The sequence below is a fragment of the Anomalospiza imberbis genome, chromosome 6, assembly GCF_031753505.1.
Source record: "Anomalospiza imberbis isolate Cuckoo-Finch-1a 21T00152 chromosome 6, ASM3175350v1, whole genome shotgun sequence".
Taxonomy (NCBI): domain Eukaryota; kingdom Metazoa; phylum Chordata; class Aves; order Passeriformes; family Viduidae; genus Anomalospiza; species Anomalospiza imberbis.
The window spans coordinates 58,655,738-58,672,609 of NC_089686.1; the positions used below are offsets into that span (position 1 = coordinate 58,655,738).

General features: G+C 44.7%; 1 protein-coding gene across 7 annotated transcripts in view; it reads left to right on the top strand.

The window, feature by feature from the left end:
- TEAD1 (TEA domain transcription factor 1) overlaps window positions 1-16,872 on the top strand; it is a 153,230-nt gene that overhangs the window by 125,067 nt on the left and 11,291 nt on the right. For all 7 annotated transcript variants that reach the window (XM_068194665.1, XM_068194663.1, XM_068194667.1 and 4 more), the window contains one exon: window positions 9,161-9,334. In XM_068194665.1, the coding sequence (XP_068050766.1) occupies window positions 9,161-9,334 (174 nt within the window). The remainder of the gene's footprint in view (window positions 1-9,160; window positions 9,335-16,872) is intronic.

Genomic DNA, 16,872 nt, shown 5'->3' on the forward strand with positions numbered 1-16,872 from the left:
GAGGCCTCTGTGAAAGCAGGCAGGGTTTGCTCTGGCGCCTGTCTCGCTGCTGACCTAGTTTAGCAGGTGTACCAAATTGCATTGTGTTCTTGGCCAGAATTCAGTGCTTGAACTCTAAGTTAAAGCCTAATCTGTTTCCTAACCAAAACAAAATTAAGGACTTGCCCAGAAAGTGTGCGTATTGCGTATTGGATATTTTTTTAATGAAGTTTTTAATTTTCTTTTAATTTTTAGTCTGCATACTATACCTGCGAGGGTAGTTTCTGAAGTTGGCTGTAATGTTTCATTACCCCAGTAAGCCTTGAACCTTGACATTAATCACCATATATTTACCAAGAGCTAGGTAGCCTAGCACTGATTCGACTGCATCGCAAATAAATTGAAAGAACTTCTTTCAGCTCGAACCTGAGAATTTTTTTTGAGATAATTTCTGAAAAGCAAATACTGTCCTGAATGGGTGATATGGACAGGCCATTCTTGTTCAGATTCCTGGTAAAATACAGTAGCCTGGAGAAGAGAGAAGCTATCATTTTCTCTTTATAATCCAGCACTGGAAACCATAGCATTTATTGGCTCTGGCCAGGGGTGTTATCCAAGGAGTGTTTACCCTGCACAGTGGGGATCGCAGACATAGCCCAGAAACCTTACAACAGAGGAATGCTCCTGGCAGAAACACATCCCTGTGAAAATGCACCATATCTCAGCTGTTCATACACCAAACACGTGGCAGCGTGCTGGTTTGCTGAATGTCAACTTTGCCAGGCTGAGTGAGCTTTGAGGTGCAGGAAATGGTTGGCAGCAGGTACGGTTCTCTCAGCGCTTACCTGACTGTCGGGCATGCCTGGTTTCCCTGGAATCCCTTTGCCTTCCCATGGTCTCATGGCAGTCCTGGCTCTGGTGGGCTTCATCTTAGAGTCCTCCAGACCACTCTGGAACGTCTCCTCCACCCCCAGTCCTGAGTACTTCTAGGCCGCAGTTTGGGTTTCTGCTGTTGGGGAACAACATCCAGGTTTCCCCATCAGTCACCCTTATCCAAGATTTCCCAGCCCTTGCTGACCCATGGAACGTGTCCTGCTGATTTATGGGCTCTGCCATCCCCAGCCTGCCCCATACCAGGATGTGTGTGTGTGTTCCAGGTTCCTGGGAAAACAGGATGTGGCCACGTGACTCCCAGCCTTGCTCTCTGTGTGAATGAAATCTTACTTCTGTGCAGTCTCATTGGCTCTTTTGCCACCTAATTATCCCTTTTCCAGAGGTTTTTATAGCATAAATCTATATACAAAACCCCTGGGCTAATATGATGTAGTGCCTCTGTATCTGTGGGTTTTTATGTAAAAGGGAACAAACAGGGGCTGAGCAGCTGGGTAGCTTTGGCACTGCAGAGAGGGAGTGGAGGTGTGAATGGAAGCATGGTTACCCAGGATGGCCCCACAAGTACTGTAAACCCTTCTTCGGAGTAAACCAATGTTGTGTGAAATTCCTGAGGGTGCAGAGGCCCACTGGGTCTTGTCCCAGCTTGCAAGAAGACTGCTGAGAAACCCACCTTTCAAATGCATTCATGCAGGAGGGCTTACAGGACGAGCAAAAGCATCAAACCACCCCGACTTGTTTTAAAAAAAGCAGTTACTTGTGTGCTGTAACATTGCAAAAACGAGACTCTAGGAAAAGTCAATTCCCCATTTAGTTCATTCTTGCATCCAAGTGGAGCAGTGCTCTGCGTGGGGACAGCCTGCAGCATCCAGACAGGTGCCACGGGGACCCAAAGGATGAGCCCTATGGCACTGAGTGAGCATCACTGCCTGGGAAAGGGGAGACAGGAGAAGGAGAAGTGTGGCTTACATTGAATTAAGTAAATTTGATTATTTGGCATTGAAAAGGCATTGGGAAAAAAAATAAAAGGCAGTGTGGCCAGTTCCCAGGGCAAAGGGAGAAGGATGCTTGCTGGAGAGGCACTGGGCAGAGGCACTGGTGTGCCTCCTGCCAGCCTGCCCTGTCTCCAATGCTCAGACCTCTCCAACAAGCACCAAGAGTTCTCTTTGGAGGTGAGAGCAAACCCCCAGTCTCCTGTAGTGCCATTGCAGAAAATGTGAATTCTGCCTGCGGCTTTGCACACCTTTCTTTGTGTGGCTGTTTTATTGCAGGTACAGTTTGCACAGCAGAGAAAGAATGGGGTTTTATTACTTTTCACATGAAATCAGCGAGGCAGGTGACGTGAGTGGGTTTCCACAATGTGCACATGTAGGCATGTGCTGTGATTGCAGCATCTCCTTTGTGCCTTTGCTGACCTCAGAAATGAATGTATTTATGTGCTGCGACAGGAGACGTGTAGGAGTTCTCCTCTGTCTTCTGAAAAAGAGAGTTATAGATTCATTACGTTGCTGACTTTTCACAAATTACATAAAATTAGTATCTTCATCAAATTACATAAATTAGGATCTTCATCAGATGTGCTTCCAACATTTAATTAAAAAAATGTGACCCTTCCTCCTCTCTCTCCCAACACAAAATCAGGCCAGAAAGCCTCACAGTAGTAGAGGCAATAGACTAATTCCACCTTAAAATGTAACCTGGAAGTTTATTGAAAACTGTGTATTTGGCATGGAATCTGGGGACAGAACTTGATCCTGGCAGACCCCTTGCAGCCCATATTCCTGTCCAGAAATTAGAAATTTAGGTTTGTCAGCCATGGTGACTCCCATGGCCAGCAGTGAGGCTGTGCATGGGTACAAAGGTCCACCCACAGGGAATTCCTGGTAGGAGTGAGGCCTTCAGCATTTCTGTGTGTGGCTCTTCCAATGGCAATTGGTGTTTAAAAGTTAAAAAAAAAAAAAAAAAAAAAAAGCTCAATGCCAGGCAGTTTAATATTTTAGTTTAGAGTGGGCATTCTGGGGGGTAGGAAATCTGCTCCATAGAGTCCTCTGACTTGTGGACAGCTGCTGATCTTTTCCCTTGTTTAGACACAAAATTGTTCCATTTACAAAAGAGAAAAATATAGAAAGGAAACAATAAGCAACTAAGCAACTCTCACTGTAACTCTGCATGGCAGAACATAGTCTGGGGAACACAAGATGGCACAGTTGCAAAATATTGGAACTCTGCAGCTGAGGCCAGGTAAAGCTGCTTCTCCTTTTACATGAAAATCAGTTTACAAATGTCAAGCTGTATTTTCTTTTTGTGGCATTTTGTGCTTAAGTACAATTCCTAAATGGTGCATAGAAGTTTCCCTTGCAGGTCCAAGCAGCAGCATTTCAGTTACCTTTGATTTTTTCCTGCCCTGCATAACTCTGTTCTCAGCAGATGGAGCAGTTTTTGTGCCCATCTGTTGCTTCCAAGACAGGTTTTCCTTAATGGGGGCTTCCCATTTTTATTGTAGTGGTTCTGTGAAAGTTCAGGACAAATGCTTAAACCAAGTGATCCCATGTTCCCTAACAAATATAAACTGAGCATGCAAGCAGGTTAGAAAAGATCTAAGCAACTGACTGCTACACAAATAGATACAAAATTCAAAGACTATAACTGAAATGAGAAGAATTCAAAATCATTTATATATATGTACATACACATACACTCAAGCTTGATTTTCAATCAGAGAAAAAAAACCCTATCAAAAAAAGCCCTTTCTTCTCTTCCTTTTTGACGTTTCTTGCTCTTACTGTCACATTTATTTAAATTGTGAGCACTTCAGGAAGCTTTACATTTAAAATATCTGTATAGGGCTATAAAGAACATGGCTGATGGACGTTTTCAGTATTAGTCCACCCATCCAAACTGTCAGATTATGTTAGGTCCAAATTTTAAAATGTATTTTAAAAAGTGGTGAAGAAATAAAACATTCTTTATGTTTTAATTCAGGTTTTATTGTTGTTGTAAAAAGACTTTGTGAGCCCGGGGAGAATTGTGCCTGAGAACCAGAAAGGGAAAGCAATTGCTCAAGGGCCATAAAAACAGCCTGCCATCATTAGCCAAATGCAGTAAAATTCACCAAAGTTAATCAAACCACCTAAGTGATGAAAAATAAATGAGATCTTTTCAAAAGAAGCCCTCCATCCTTGAACAATATCCATTGTTGCAAGGATTGTTTATCCTTTCTGTACTCCCTGTAAACTGTATAAAAAGCAGTCCAGCATTTCACTCACAAGGAAGTCCTTGGTTTACTGTCTTTGTGATGTGAAAGGACAAGAAAGCAAACTCACATTAGGATGAATGTCTCAGAGCTGCAGACTCAGGATTGGAGGTCATTTTAATCTGGAACCAGAAAAAGTTTTGCTAAACACAAGGCTTATTTATTTCTCTGTGCTGGAGAGCTGCTTGTTGGCCCTGGGATGCAAATGTTCATCTCTGTGAAATGTTCATTTTCGAGTGTCCGTAGTTAGAAGTCCCAACAAAGCACTTTAAAGAGGTCCAGTATTGACACAGGCTCCAGTTGTGAAACTGTGGCATTGCAGCAGACTTCCCATGCAGCAGGATTCCTGGGGCACCCCATGGAGACGTGATGGAAGTGCCAGGCCAGCTTCCCCAGCCCTGCTGTAGCAGGACATGGACTTTCCAGAGAGGGTCCTGGGGCCAGAACGTTGTCAGGTGTGTTGGGAGCCCAGCATCATTTATCCCCCAAAGTCAGCCCACGGCTGGAAAGCCTGCTGGGACCTGGCTGTGCTCTCACTGCTGCCTTCTCTTCCTGTCCTCAAACCCACTGCCAGGGAAATTTCTTCCAAAGCAAAATTGGAAGTGCAGGGGGCACGTGGGTTGGGTTGGCCCTAGAGTGGGGTGGGCTGTGGCTGTGGTGGGCTTTGTCTGTGAATTCCCCACTCTGCCTTCTCCAAACACCTGTCCTGGCTCGCCCCAAGGGCTTTGCAGCTGGCTGTGCCTCTGCCCTGCATCTCCCCAACTCGTCCGACAGCTTCCCCCACCCCTACACCCACCCCAAAACCGCTTGGCCCGGCTGCAGAGCCAGGCTCTCAGAAGTTGGGAAATATCCCCCGCTCTGCTCTGCAGAGAGCAGATAATGACATGCTCACATGTTCATTTTTTCCTCTGCCACATTCAGTGGAGATGTAGATGGCCCTTCTTTGATAAGCAACTATTCAGTAGTTTGTTTTCTTCTGCTGTTGAAATGCGTGGCCCCGTGCCCTGCTCGCTGTGCACTGTCTAACCTCCCTTCCAAATGGAATTAATAATTCCCTCCATTTGCATTTCACAGATGTGCTAGTGCAGTTTTTTTGTATGAAGGAGCATTATTACTCACAATTGACAAACCAAGAAGTTCAGGTGCAAAAGAATGAATGGGCCACTGATTTTGAGGGTCCCTTTTGATTTGTCATGAGCTTGATTTTGCAGAATACTTAACATTATTGAGAGCTTCCTATAGTCAGGCATAATTTTCCCATCTGAGCACTCAGCTCTTCTAGAACGGGGACTGCAGGGTCTTAAATCAGACAGGCCAGAACTGAAAGATGCATCTTCACTGTTGCAGAAAAGCTGATGGAAACGTTGTGTAAGCACTTCACCCAACCAGTGAGTCCCAGTTTCAGGCTGGGACTGCTGTGGCAGCAGCTGGGAAGTGCTGGACATTAGGGTGTCAGGGAACTGCCTTCCCTCACCACCTACCTCTCCACTTCTGCAATCATAAAGTCACCCAAAGCACCCTTTTACTTCACATTTCTGATTCAATCCCTGAACAGATCCAGGCAGGAGTCTGAATGCAGGGAGGTCTATGAAAGACCAGGTTGCCCATGCAGCTGTATGGTAGCATACATCACAGAAAGTTCAGTTAATATTTCACAGGAATGTGTTAAAAACCTTAACAACAGGACTTGGTACGGATTCCAGTTATAGCATTAAAATGTCATGTTTATAACTCCCAATCTGCTTCAGTGGAGGACAACAGCAGCAGGAATGAAATATTCAGTTACTAGTGTTTTGGTAGAAATAAGAAAACTTGTTGGCAGACCAAGTGATTTTCTTACATCAGCAGGAAATTAAAGAGTTTCAGATTTATGAGATACGGCGAGGCAGCAGAGCTGAGGCTGGGCAGGGTTTGGGTTAGAGCTGCACACAGACTGCTGATACACCAGTGCCTGGGTTCAAGGCAGCCCACCCCACCTGGCTCCTGTTCCCCCCCAGAAGCATGGTCACTGCTCGGGCAGTGACTCCCAGCCGTGCCAGTGGGATTTGGGGGGTTTGAATCACAGCTGCGCCCCTGGGTGCAGCAGGAGAGTGCAGCACCCTTGCACTCGGGGTGCTGTGCCCATGAGCAAGGTGCCCATGAGCCACAGAAACAGCTGCCCCCTCTCAGGCCACCTGCCTTCCACCTTGCTTAGCATCTGCATCACCCTGTGGATGGGGAGCCATTCGCCCCCCAACACGTGCTGATCTGTATGGTTGTGTCAGAATATAAGGGCAAAACTGGTGAGGAGCTTTTACAAATATACGTGCTGGCTGATAAAGCAGATGTAGGTGGTTTGTCTTTGTTCTGCACCAGCTTAAATGTTTGCATCCCTTACCACTGGCAGTTTGTCTTGGTTCTTTTAAATTCCTAAGTGGATTATAATTTTTCTCGTGGTATTATTTGACAACAGTCATATTTCATGGCTTTACTGCATTCTTTGGATAGTTAGAATTTTTCTAAGGGAAGGAGCTTTAAGAGGCGGCCATCTCCAGGGCATGTTGTGTAATGCAGACTCAGGAGACAGAGCTGAAAATGTTCTTGCTATTTTTGTGTACTTGTGTACTTAGAAAATACAGGATTTGACTTCTGATGGTTTATGGCATCTAAAGCACATTATTGCCCTTATGCCAGATGCAAATCCTTTAAATTCTTCAGCGTGAGTAAATTCCTCAGCAACAAACGTAGGTCAATGACTCTGGAATACTCAGTCTAAATCGACAGTGAAATCTCAATATAATGAGGATGTTTTTAAACTTTTCAGACACTAATGGGCTCAAAAATATAGGCAGAAAACTTTGCTCCTTTGCCTTTATCTATGCATCAGTTGGTGTCGTGGAGCGTGTTTGTCTAAAAACGATAGGGATCATTTCAGTATCCATTTACCCTGCTCCAGTATTGCATTATCATTTGTTAGTTCACAGAAATATGCCATGTCTAATTAGCTTAGTAATGATTGTACTTAGCATAGGAATTGCAGCAACATAAGGAGAAAATAATCACACATTGCAATACCAAAATAAACATTTCTGTCCTAAGAATGTTGTCAGGTGATGTCATACCATCTGTCCTACTGTACCCGCTCAGAAATTTTGCTGCAGCAGCATCTGGTGCTTTGGCGAGCTCTGCAGACAACTGTGGCAGCTTTGCAGCTGCCTCCAGCTCTGCTTTTATATTTAAAGAATATTAAGACTTCATGCTCCATGCCCCTATAAATGTGTTTGCTTTTACTGAAGTTTGGATCCTGAGCAATTTGTATATTTGCCTGGCTTGCAGAATAAGGTACAGTGCGTGAATTGTCTCGGGAGTTGGCAGTGGCCAAACTGTAAAATACAGCTCTCCCTTCCCCCTTCCCTCCCAAGCCACCTTTGGGCTGGAAGAGAGACACCCTTTTGGGGAGGAAGACAATTTACAGGAGAATCTGAGCCCTCGATTCTGTTTCCATAAAAATGTGGTTATTTATACAACCTGGAACAACTCCAGCAGAGAAGACTGAGAGGAAACAATCCCCCAAATTTTTTTGTTTGTGGAAATGCCTTAATGAGATGTTATATTTTCCTTTTTCCTTCCACAAAATTTAGAAAGAAATACAACCCTGCAAAAAAACAGAGGCTGTATCTCATTTTTGGCCCCGTACCCAGATAAGTGTTCTCTGGTTCTAAATTCATATTTCAGTGTGCTAGATGATTTTTTAATAGATTTCAATTTCATTTCCTAAGTGCAGAAATCCAGCCAGTCCATTTCCTTTTCCCCAGAGTTTTGGACATCTGCTAGGGAAGACTCTGCTCACACCGAAGGAAGGCTCTGAGTGGTTGCCCAATTCATTTAGATTTGTCACTTCAATTTGTTCATTCAGCAGGTACATTGTAAACAAAATAGCTTAAATGAGGTTTGCTTTGGGGTTTTAAATATTTTATTTGTGCCTAGCTTTTGGGAATTGCCCCTTATGTACAGCATCTGTTCAATGTGACAGGGTTCTCTAGTGTTCATTGACTGCATATCAGCTTTCCCTTAACAGAGTTAGCAAAATGTTTTGTGATCTGCGTGGTGAAAACCCCCAGTGTTTAATCCTGCCAATCTGGAGCTCCTTCACTCTGCTCTCGTGACCCTGGGAGGTGCTGATTGACTGGTGGAGGGTCTTTTCGTGTTCATCCTTCCAGTTTTGTTTTGGGTGCTGAAAGGTTCTCTTGGAGGAATGGCGGCCCCTAAAAGATCATGCTGGACTCCTTTGTAGTGGATTTCACTGGGCCAAGGATTTCCCCGAGGCAAGAGAGGCACTGCCGAGGTGATTGCTGTGGTTATAATGAGGTGTGATGGGATGAAGTTAAGAAATAGGAAATTGAAGCCGAATATGTTTTGGCAGGGATGGTCATCTACAGAGCTGGCTCCCGAGGGAAGGGGGTAAAGTTGGGCTCTTTAATATTACATGGGTAGAAATACAGGAGGACAGTGTCTATAGGAACAGCAGTGCAGAGTAACTGCTGTCATCCTGCAGTTGAAAGGAAATGCCCTCCATCTCTTTTAGTTGAGATGTGCTGCAGAGAGAGGTTTGGGGCTTTTTAGTAGACAAGCAGGCGGCGTGCATGAGTGGGCTCTGCGGCATGAGCCGAAATTCAGGCTCTGAGGACAGAGAACATTAAAACACACTGTTTAAAGGAGCAAAAATAGGCTTTCCTCCTGAGCACATTCATCTCTTTATGCTCAGCGAAGGGCTCTTTATCACCGTGCTGCCCCTGCGTCTTGCAGTGTAAATGACCCCCTTGCAGAGGCCCGTGCTTTGGGGTTTGCAGTGAGGACACAGGGTTTTTTTTGATGTTGACCCTTGTTCACAAGGGTCTGTAATGCAATCAGTGAAGCTGTTCGTGGAAACCATACTGCAGAAAATCCCAGTCCCAGGAGTGACGTGCGAGTCATTTAATCCATCAGAGCACAGCCCCCTGCTGTACCAACCCTCTGTTCTTCTCCCACAGTGCTGATTTTCCTGTTTCTCCCTTGCAGTACAACAAACACCTCTTCGTGCACATTGGACACGCCAACCATTCTTACAGCGACCCCTTGCTCGAGTCGGTGGACATTCGTCAGATTTATGACAAATTTCCCGAAAAGAAGGGCGGTCTGAAGGAACTCTTTGGGAAGGGGCCTCAGAACGCTTTCTTCCTCGTAAAATTCTGGGTGAGTAAGGCGTGGCGGGGAGGACCTCTCCTGTCCACCGGCGCTGGGTGAGGTGTTCAGCAGCCTGGGGAAATTCCCTCTGTTATCACGAACGGGTGCAGAGCTGTTTGCCCTTCAGCTGGGACGCCGGCCCACTCGCTGACAGCCCCCCAGGAGAGAAGGCAGCAGAGGCAGATGTGCCTCCGCTCTGCTGGCTCTGCAGCTGCTGGGCAGCAGCAGCCAACAGGTACCGAGAGCCCCGTTTGGAGATGGGGAACTGCCATCTAGTGGTCCAGGGAAAAGCAAGAAAGGCAGGGAATGGGTATTTCCGAGGAGCAACCACTGCCCAGTGCAAGGATCAGTCCTGCCATCATCCCATGCTTGTGCAGAGAGGACCAAGCAGGATGGGAGCTGAGACAGCGGGGAGCCTAAGAGGCTCACAGGGTTTTCTTGAAGCACATCTGATTTCTCCTTGCCTTTTTGTTAGTCAGCCACAGGACTCTGCTCTGTAACTTATCATATTCAGAGCAAGGGTGAAAAATAATTTGAATGGAGGGCTGGGATGCTGCATATTGATCTAGTCATGATGAATTTCATTGATAAGCCAGGTTTTTCTTATTGTATTTGCAAAACATCATGTTAGTGACATAATCACAAAATAATAAAATCATTTAGGTTGGAAAAGGCCTCTAAGATCGAGTCCAACCATCAGCCAAGTCCACCACTAAAGTACTGAAAGGTTCACCCAAAAGGATCAGCAAATCTGCAGGTTGAGCCTCATGCTTATTATACTAAAGCTTTTTATATTCACTAATTCATGGGGTACTTTTCTGTGGTACACTCCTTTTCATAGCAGCAGTTATCATCTAAGCATTTAATTTTTTTTTAAACTTCAGTAAAAGGGGTATATTCAGGGTTTAATTACAGGGTGGACAGGTTAAGGCTGAGACCAGAAGAAGCTGATCTGGAACCACTGCTTATGATCAGATTTCCTTGAGTTTTATCTTGAAATACTCTACTCCTCATAATTCCCCCAGACTTCATATCTTTCCAAGAGCTTCTGTGGCACCAGATTTAGGAGTACAAACTGGAATGAGGGAAACTTTTTTTCTCAAATCTGGATGTAGAAGGACTAAGCCACTGAGCAGAAGTTGTGCTGGACTGCAGAAGAGGCCCATTGAGAAATTCACAGGGCTTAAAACTGGGCCTGTGAGCTGTAGACCAAGTATTTGAGGGCTGGCTGAGCAAAGAGGCCAGAAAGAGCCGACAGCAGAGCAGTGGGAGCTGAAACACAGTGGGCACCACTGGGCTGGAACAGGCAGAGGAGCATCTGGAGTCAAAAACAGGGAAGCAGTGAGAAGAGGGAGCATTTGGGATAAGGAGCCTACAGGGAAACACAGGGATGAAATACAGCGAAGAAGGTTTCTGGGAGGTGAGAACAGGACAAACATAACAGCAGGAGAAATCTGGCTGCAGTGGAGCAGAGCTTGGAGTTAAGGGTCTGTGACCACTAAATACATTTCCTTGTGAAATTTGGCTTGAGCTGAGGACATCATCTCACCAATCCACTCTGCATAATTAATATTTGCAAAATGCACTGGCAAAAATGAATGTCACTTCACATGCCTGTTCTCGTTTCCCACAGAGGATGATAAGCCTCAGACTTTATACTAGACGTGGATGCAGCAGAGATTTATGATGTGGTAATTGATGTATTGTATGTTCTGCTTTTTCTCCATGTGGAAAATGATTTTCAGGAATGCTGAATGCTCAAAGGTATACCTAAAGCCATTAGAGACCTTCTTTGGATCACTGAGGTCTGTGGTGTTCTACTGACTTTGAAAATCCTAGTACCAGCCTTCTCTGCTTTGTCTCCTACCAGCAGTGCACACCTTTAACCCTCCAGTCTCAGTCCCACATCTGTGACCTGGGGGTGACACCACCCCTCCCCCTCAAGTGCTCACTGACAAATCAAGACTCATGGCTGTTGTAAGGTCTCAAGGTGATGCCATGAAAAAAAAAACCTCTGTGAAATGTATAATTCTGTGTTCAGCGCAGGTTCTGAGTAGTGTTCAGGAAGCAGCACAGTGAACAGCAAAGACAAAGAAATGTTGTGTAGATGTTCAGAGGGTGAGTGTGCAGTTGTGTAGCTAAAGCCTGTGACATGATGCAGTTCAGCAGTCAGGAGGACAGGCAACTTCAATCCAACATTTCCTAACCTCACTGTGCCTTCCAACATAATGGTCTTTTAATACAATTTTGTGCTGTATTAACTTAGAGATTAAAAAACATACAGTGCTAACATCCTTCTGAGTTATACATTAAAAATGTGGTGAGAACACTTTCCTGAGAACATTTTCCTGGTAAAATAAACCAGTGGATTTTTTCTCTCATCAAGTGAATGAGGCAGGGAGAAGGTGCCTGGGGTAGTGTTTGAGTGTTGCAAGAGTCATGATGAATGCTCTTCCAGGAAAAACTTCACACCAGTGGGCCCCGGTCCTAAATGTATGTAGGAATATGTACAGGAAAAACAGAAGATAGCTAGTCATGAGAATTAGGTCCTAAACTGTCAGCTCACTGTCCTTTATTTCTTTCACCCCAATAGGGCATTTCTTCAGAAAAAAAAAAGGGATGCCATTCCTTTTTTTATGGGGAGTGTTGAAAAACTGTTTCAAACAGTCATAGTATCACCAGGAAAAAGCTGGCGCAGGTTGCTGACAATGTTTTTGACCCTATAAGTAACCTCAAATTTATTCATATGAAAAGAGATTCATTTTGGTTGAATTTAAGTATCTGGTTCTGAATAAGTATCTACTCTCTCATCATCTGCTACCTCCTCCTACTCTGTAAGTTCACCTCCTCCCTGGTTCTGTTCATGATGAGTGGTTCTTGCTTAGCCCCAATACTCTGTCTCACTATTTATTTCCCATTTCCCCCTTCCCATCCTTTGTGTTGTCTTTCTCCTTCATTACCAAGTAGCTATCAATCATTTGCTCAGCACTATAAGCTACAGCATCCTAGGTGATTGTGGACCCCCACAAACCCCTTGTTTTGGTGAGTAAAAGAGGAAAGTGAAATTTGGTTGGGCAAGTAATTACAGGTGTGAAAGCACTCTGAGGAGAATCAGTGAAGAAAAGGCAGGGTCTGAGTGAAAGACGTCAAGGCAAGCCAGAGAAGGGAAGTGGGAGAGTGTCATGATGGGAGAAGCTTGAAAGCAAAGGTGGGCATTTGGTGCCAGAAGGGATGGTGACCCTGCAAATGGATTTAGGGGAAGTCAGCGTGTCACTGGAGGCAGCACAAAGGGTGTTTTGTTTAGACATTAATCGTGCTGTGGAATGGGTATATGGGAAACAGGAAGACCACAGATGAGTACTTGTGCTGAGGATGACTAAGGCAGAAAGCAGCTGAGCTCTGGTCGCTGGAAAGAATACTCCTCTGGCTCTTTCCCATTTAGTTCTGCTTCAGGCTGCTCATCAGCACAGTTTTCCCTGTTGTCCTGGTTTCGGTAATAAAGTTTGATTGCAAAAAAAGTGGGAGGGAAAGGTCTGAGATCTTGCAAGAGGACATTTGCCAGTTGTGGAGTTGACTTAGCAAGGCAGCACCGGGATGGAGTACAAAGCAAAGTTTGCTTTCCTTTGCAGAGCTTTATTGGTTTATGCAGATTGTATCTCATGGGAAACACAACCTGATGCTGGGAATGGATGTGCTTCTGGCCCTGGTCCTGGTGACACATCTGGATGTCACACTTTTGGGCCTCTTCCTACCTAGCAGTGCAGGAGGTACAAAAGGAAGAGACTCCTCCTCCTACACCACCTCAAACAGCCCACCCTACGCCCTGCAATGCCCTGCCCTGGTCCTTGTCTTGCACCTGGAATGCAATGACTCTGTTCCTTTGCTTTATCCCAGGTAGTCACTGGGAACCACAGAGTTCAGGGAAATTGCCACAGAGACAGACTTTGACACTAATAGAGGGAGTTTTACTTGGTGTGTTGTAAATAAGTAACAACGTCCTGATGGTGCGGCACAGGAAGTTTGTGTGACAGGGATAGGAGACTGGAGATTACTGGGTTATAGAATTAAAACAAAAATAAGGATTCCTAAACAAATGTAAAAGCTATCCTAGAACACTGATGCAGAATTCAGGAAAGGCTGAAGAGTATCTGCAGAGGAAACCTTTCCTCGGGTACGGGTTAACTGCACAATCCTGCTTCTCTCACCTTATGGGACTAAGCCCAATCTATGCAAAACAACCAGGAATGATTTGTGCCATCTAACCTTAATCTGAGTATGGTCAGTGTTCCTAGTGGTTAGTTTGTATTTAAACTGCTTTTGTGACTTGGGAATAGCCCCAAAGTTTTCTGCTCTTTGAAGTTCCAGTTAGCCTGTATAAAAGCTAAGTCAACACAGGATGACTGTGCTGGTTTCTTTTACTGGTTCTATCCATGTTCATATCTAGTGCTACTGATTGCTCACTACTGTTCCTAAATTCTCTAATTCTAAACAATACACTTAGGCCTCCTAGACTAAATTCTGCTGCTGTAACTTTGTTGTTTCTCTCTCAGGTTTTGTCTCAACCCCCTGCTGCAAATTTTGAGGGAAATTTTGCATGACTTTTCCATGTAGCCTACAGCACTCTGCAGTGGGTCCTGCCTCCACTGGGATCCTTAATGCTGGTGTAAGCACACCATGCAATAACATGCTGGAATTTTGTGTCTCTCACACTGCCAAATGCTCTGTGCCAACCTGAACTCTGATTTCTGCAGCTACAGGGACAGGTTTGGGAACCAAATATGTCTGAAAGGAGAATGGATGTTCTCTCATTGGTGACATAGGAAAAAAACAACTGATATAATGTTGGCCTGTCAGGCTTTCTATGGCTCTGATCCACTGGCTTAATTTTAAGTGTTTGCAGTAGCTTGAACTATCCTTCTAACTGGGGATAGCTTAGCCAGAGCTCACTACAACTCTGAAACCAAGACCCAAACTCATCTGAAGATGCGTGGATGATATTAATTGATGTTTAAAATTAATGCTTCTATTTGCAGGAATCTGCAATGCAAACTAGGAGTTTTAGAAAGTAATGCATATTATAATTAGGGAAAGCTTTTAAAGATGCTTTGAAGTCCTAAACATTTTTGAAATTCAAATGTGGGATGGAAATAAAGGAATCTACACAATAAAGGGGCATTAAATTATGTCTCCCAAAATTTCACTGTTTTATAGATGTAAATATATGCAATAATTAGTGGTAAGTAACATGAGGAGGATAGTTAAGTTTATTCCTATTCTTATTCAAAACAGCTGTGGCATGAAAAATAATGCTCCTTCTCTTTGTGATACACTGGAACAAACAATTTACCCATGTAATCAGTGTTCAGAAATGGCTTGTGCCTGTGGTCTCCTCCCACCCCCTCCTGAATTTATCCCCATGTGCCTCCAGCCGTCTTAAAAGGTGCAGAGTCTTTGTGCCCTTCATTCACACATACACAATTGCAGCTACTGCCTTTCTTTCTTTTTCTTTCTTTCTTTCTCTTTCTTTCTTTCTCTTTCTTTCTTTCTTTCTCTTTCTTTCTTTCTTTCTCTTTCTTTCTTTCTTTCTTTCTTTCTTTCTTTCTTTCTTTCTTTCTTTCTCTTTCTTTCTTTCTTTCTTTCTTTCTTTCTTTCTTTCTTTCTTTCTTTCTTTCTTTCTTTCTTTCTTTCTTTCTTTCTTTCTTTCTTTCTTTCTTTTTCTCTCTCTCTCTCTCTTTCTTTCTCTCTCTCTTTCTCTTTCTTTCTCTCTCTTTTGCCTTCCTCCCTCCCTCCTTCCTTCCTTCCTTCCTTCCTTCCTTCCTTCCTTCCTTCCTTCCTTCCTTCCTTCCTTCCTTCCTTCCTTCCTTCCTTCCTTCCTTCCTTCCTTCCTTCCTTCCTTCCTTCCTTCCTTCCTTCCTTCCTTCCTTCCTTCCTTCCTTCCTTCCTTCCTTCCTTCCTTCCTTCCTTCCTTCCTTCCTTCCTTCCTTCCTTCCTTCCTTCCTTCCTTCCTTCCTTCCTTCCTTCCTTCCTTCCTTCCTTCCTTCCTTCCTTCCTTCCTTCCTTCCTTCCTTCCTTCCTTCCTTCCTTCCTTCCTTCCTTCCTTCCTTCCTTCCTCCCTCCCTCCCTCCCTCCCTCCCTCCCTCCCTCCCTCCCTTCTTCCTCCCTGCCTCCATTCCTTCTTTGTAATTTATATTGCATAATCCAGAATCTTGGAGTTCCCTGCACACACATACAGAGACACACACACAGCTTGACTGCCAAATGATCTGCAGCTCACAACTGCTGCCTGTAACATGAATGGCTCCAAGGCCAGCATGCAAATGCATGCAAAACAAATGAGATATGGAAGAAAGCAGGCATCCATTTGCTTTTCCCCCCGCAGCCCCCTGGCACAGAGAGGAGAACCCCTGGGCAGACTGATGCTGGGTGGCGAGCGGAAGGGGCAGGGCGGCCGCAGCAGCTTGGCCTGTCCATCACAAGCCCAACCATGTGGCAGACCTGGACACGATTCCTGAGCTGCACAGCAGCGTGCCAGCGGCCCAGATGCTCCCATTGGAAAAAATTGCTTCACAGTTTGGAATCCCTGCTCTCTGGTGGAGCTCTGGAGAGGAGGAGGGGAGGCACGGTGCGGGTGCATGAGTAACACACCTCCCCACAGCCGGTCTGAGCAGCTGCTCAGACCTAGATGTTGTTAATAAGTGACCTTATGTGCTTAATGTTAACTGCTGAGTGCCAGTGCAAGCTGCTCTGGCCCTCCCCAGATCCCACTGCTTCCAGTAGGTGCTGTTTTCCTTCTACTCAGCAGGATGGATTTAGACTCTTCTCAGCAATTTTTGCTGGAGTTGCTTTTTTGTTAGCCAAAGCTGTTATTATTACACAAGCGCTCTACCCTCTGCCCCTGCCTGTAGCACAGAGCCTGAGAGCTCTAGGGAAAGGAATAGGAAGATGTTTTTTTTAATTTATTTTTACTCTTTCTTTCGGTTGCAGCTCTTTAGGTGCAAGCTCCAGCACACTGGGAGAGACTTCTCCATTCAGTGTGTCGAACACTTGGTGCTCTTAATGTGCAATATTTCCAGTGCTACCCATTGACAAGCTGTGCTTTATTAATGAATTAATCATGTTCTTGCACTGGAGATAGGGTGCCAGAAATCTGAGTGCCTCTTCCACCTCCAAGTGCATTCATATAAAACTCAGTGCACAGAAATAAATCTAAATTAGAGTTTGACTCTTGAAAGTAAAGAAAAAAAATTCTTAATTCCATTTGTGGTTTTGGGTTTTTTCCCCCTAAATTGTATTGATCTTTAAAACTCAAATTGTAAATGGACTCCTGTTCATTACATGTGATCATCCCATAATGTTTGAAATGCCATAATACTTGAACTCACACGAATATATTTGAAGTCACCATTCCAAAAGTTATTTATCTGTATAGGCAGCAAGAGTGGTCCCCAGTCCCAGTGCGTGGAACCCAGAGCACAGCTGCCTGAGAAGCTGTACAGGAGGGAAAGATGGTCTACAGCCCAAGAAGGCTTGCAACCTGGGTCTGAAAT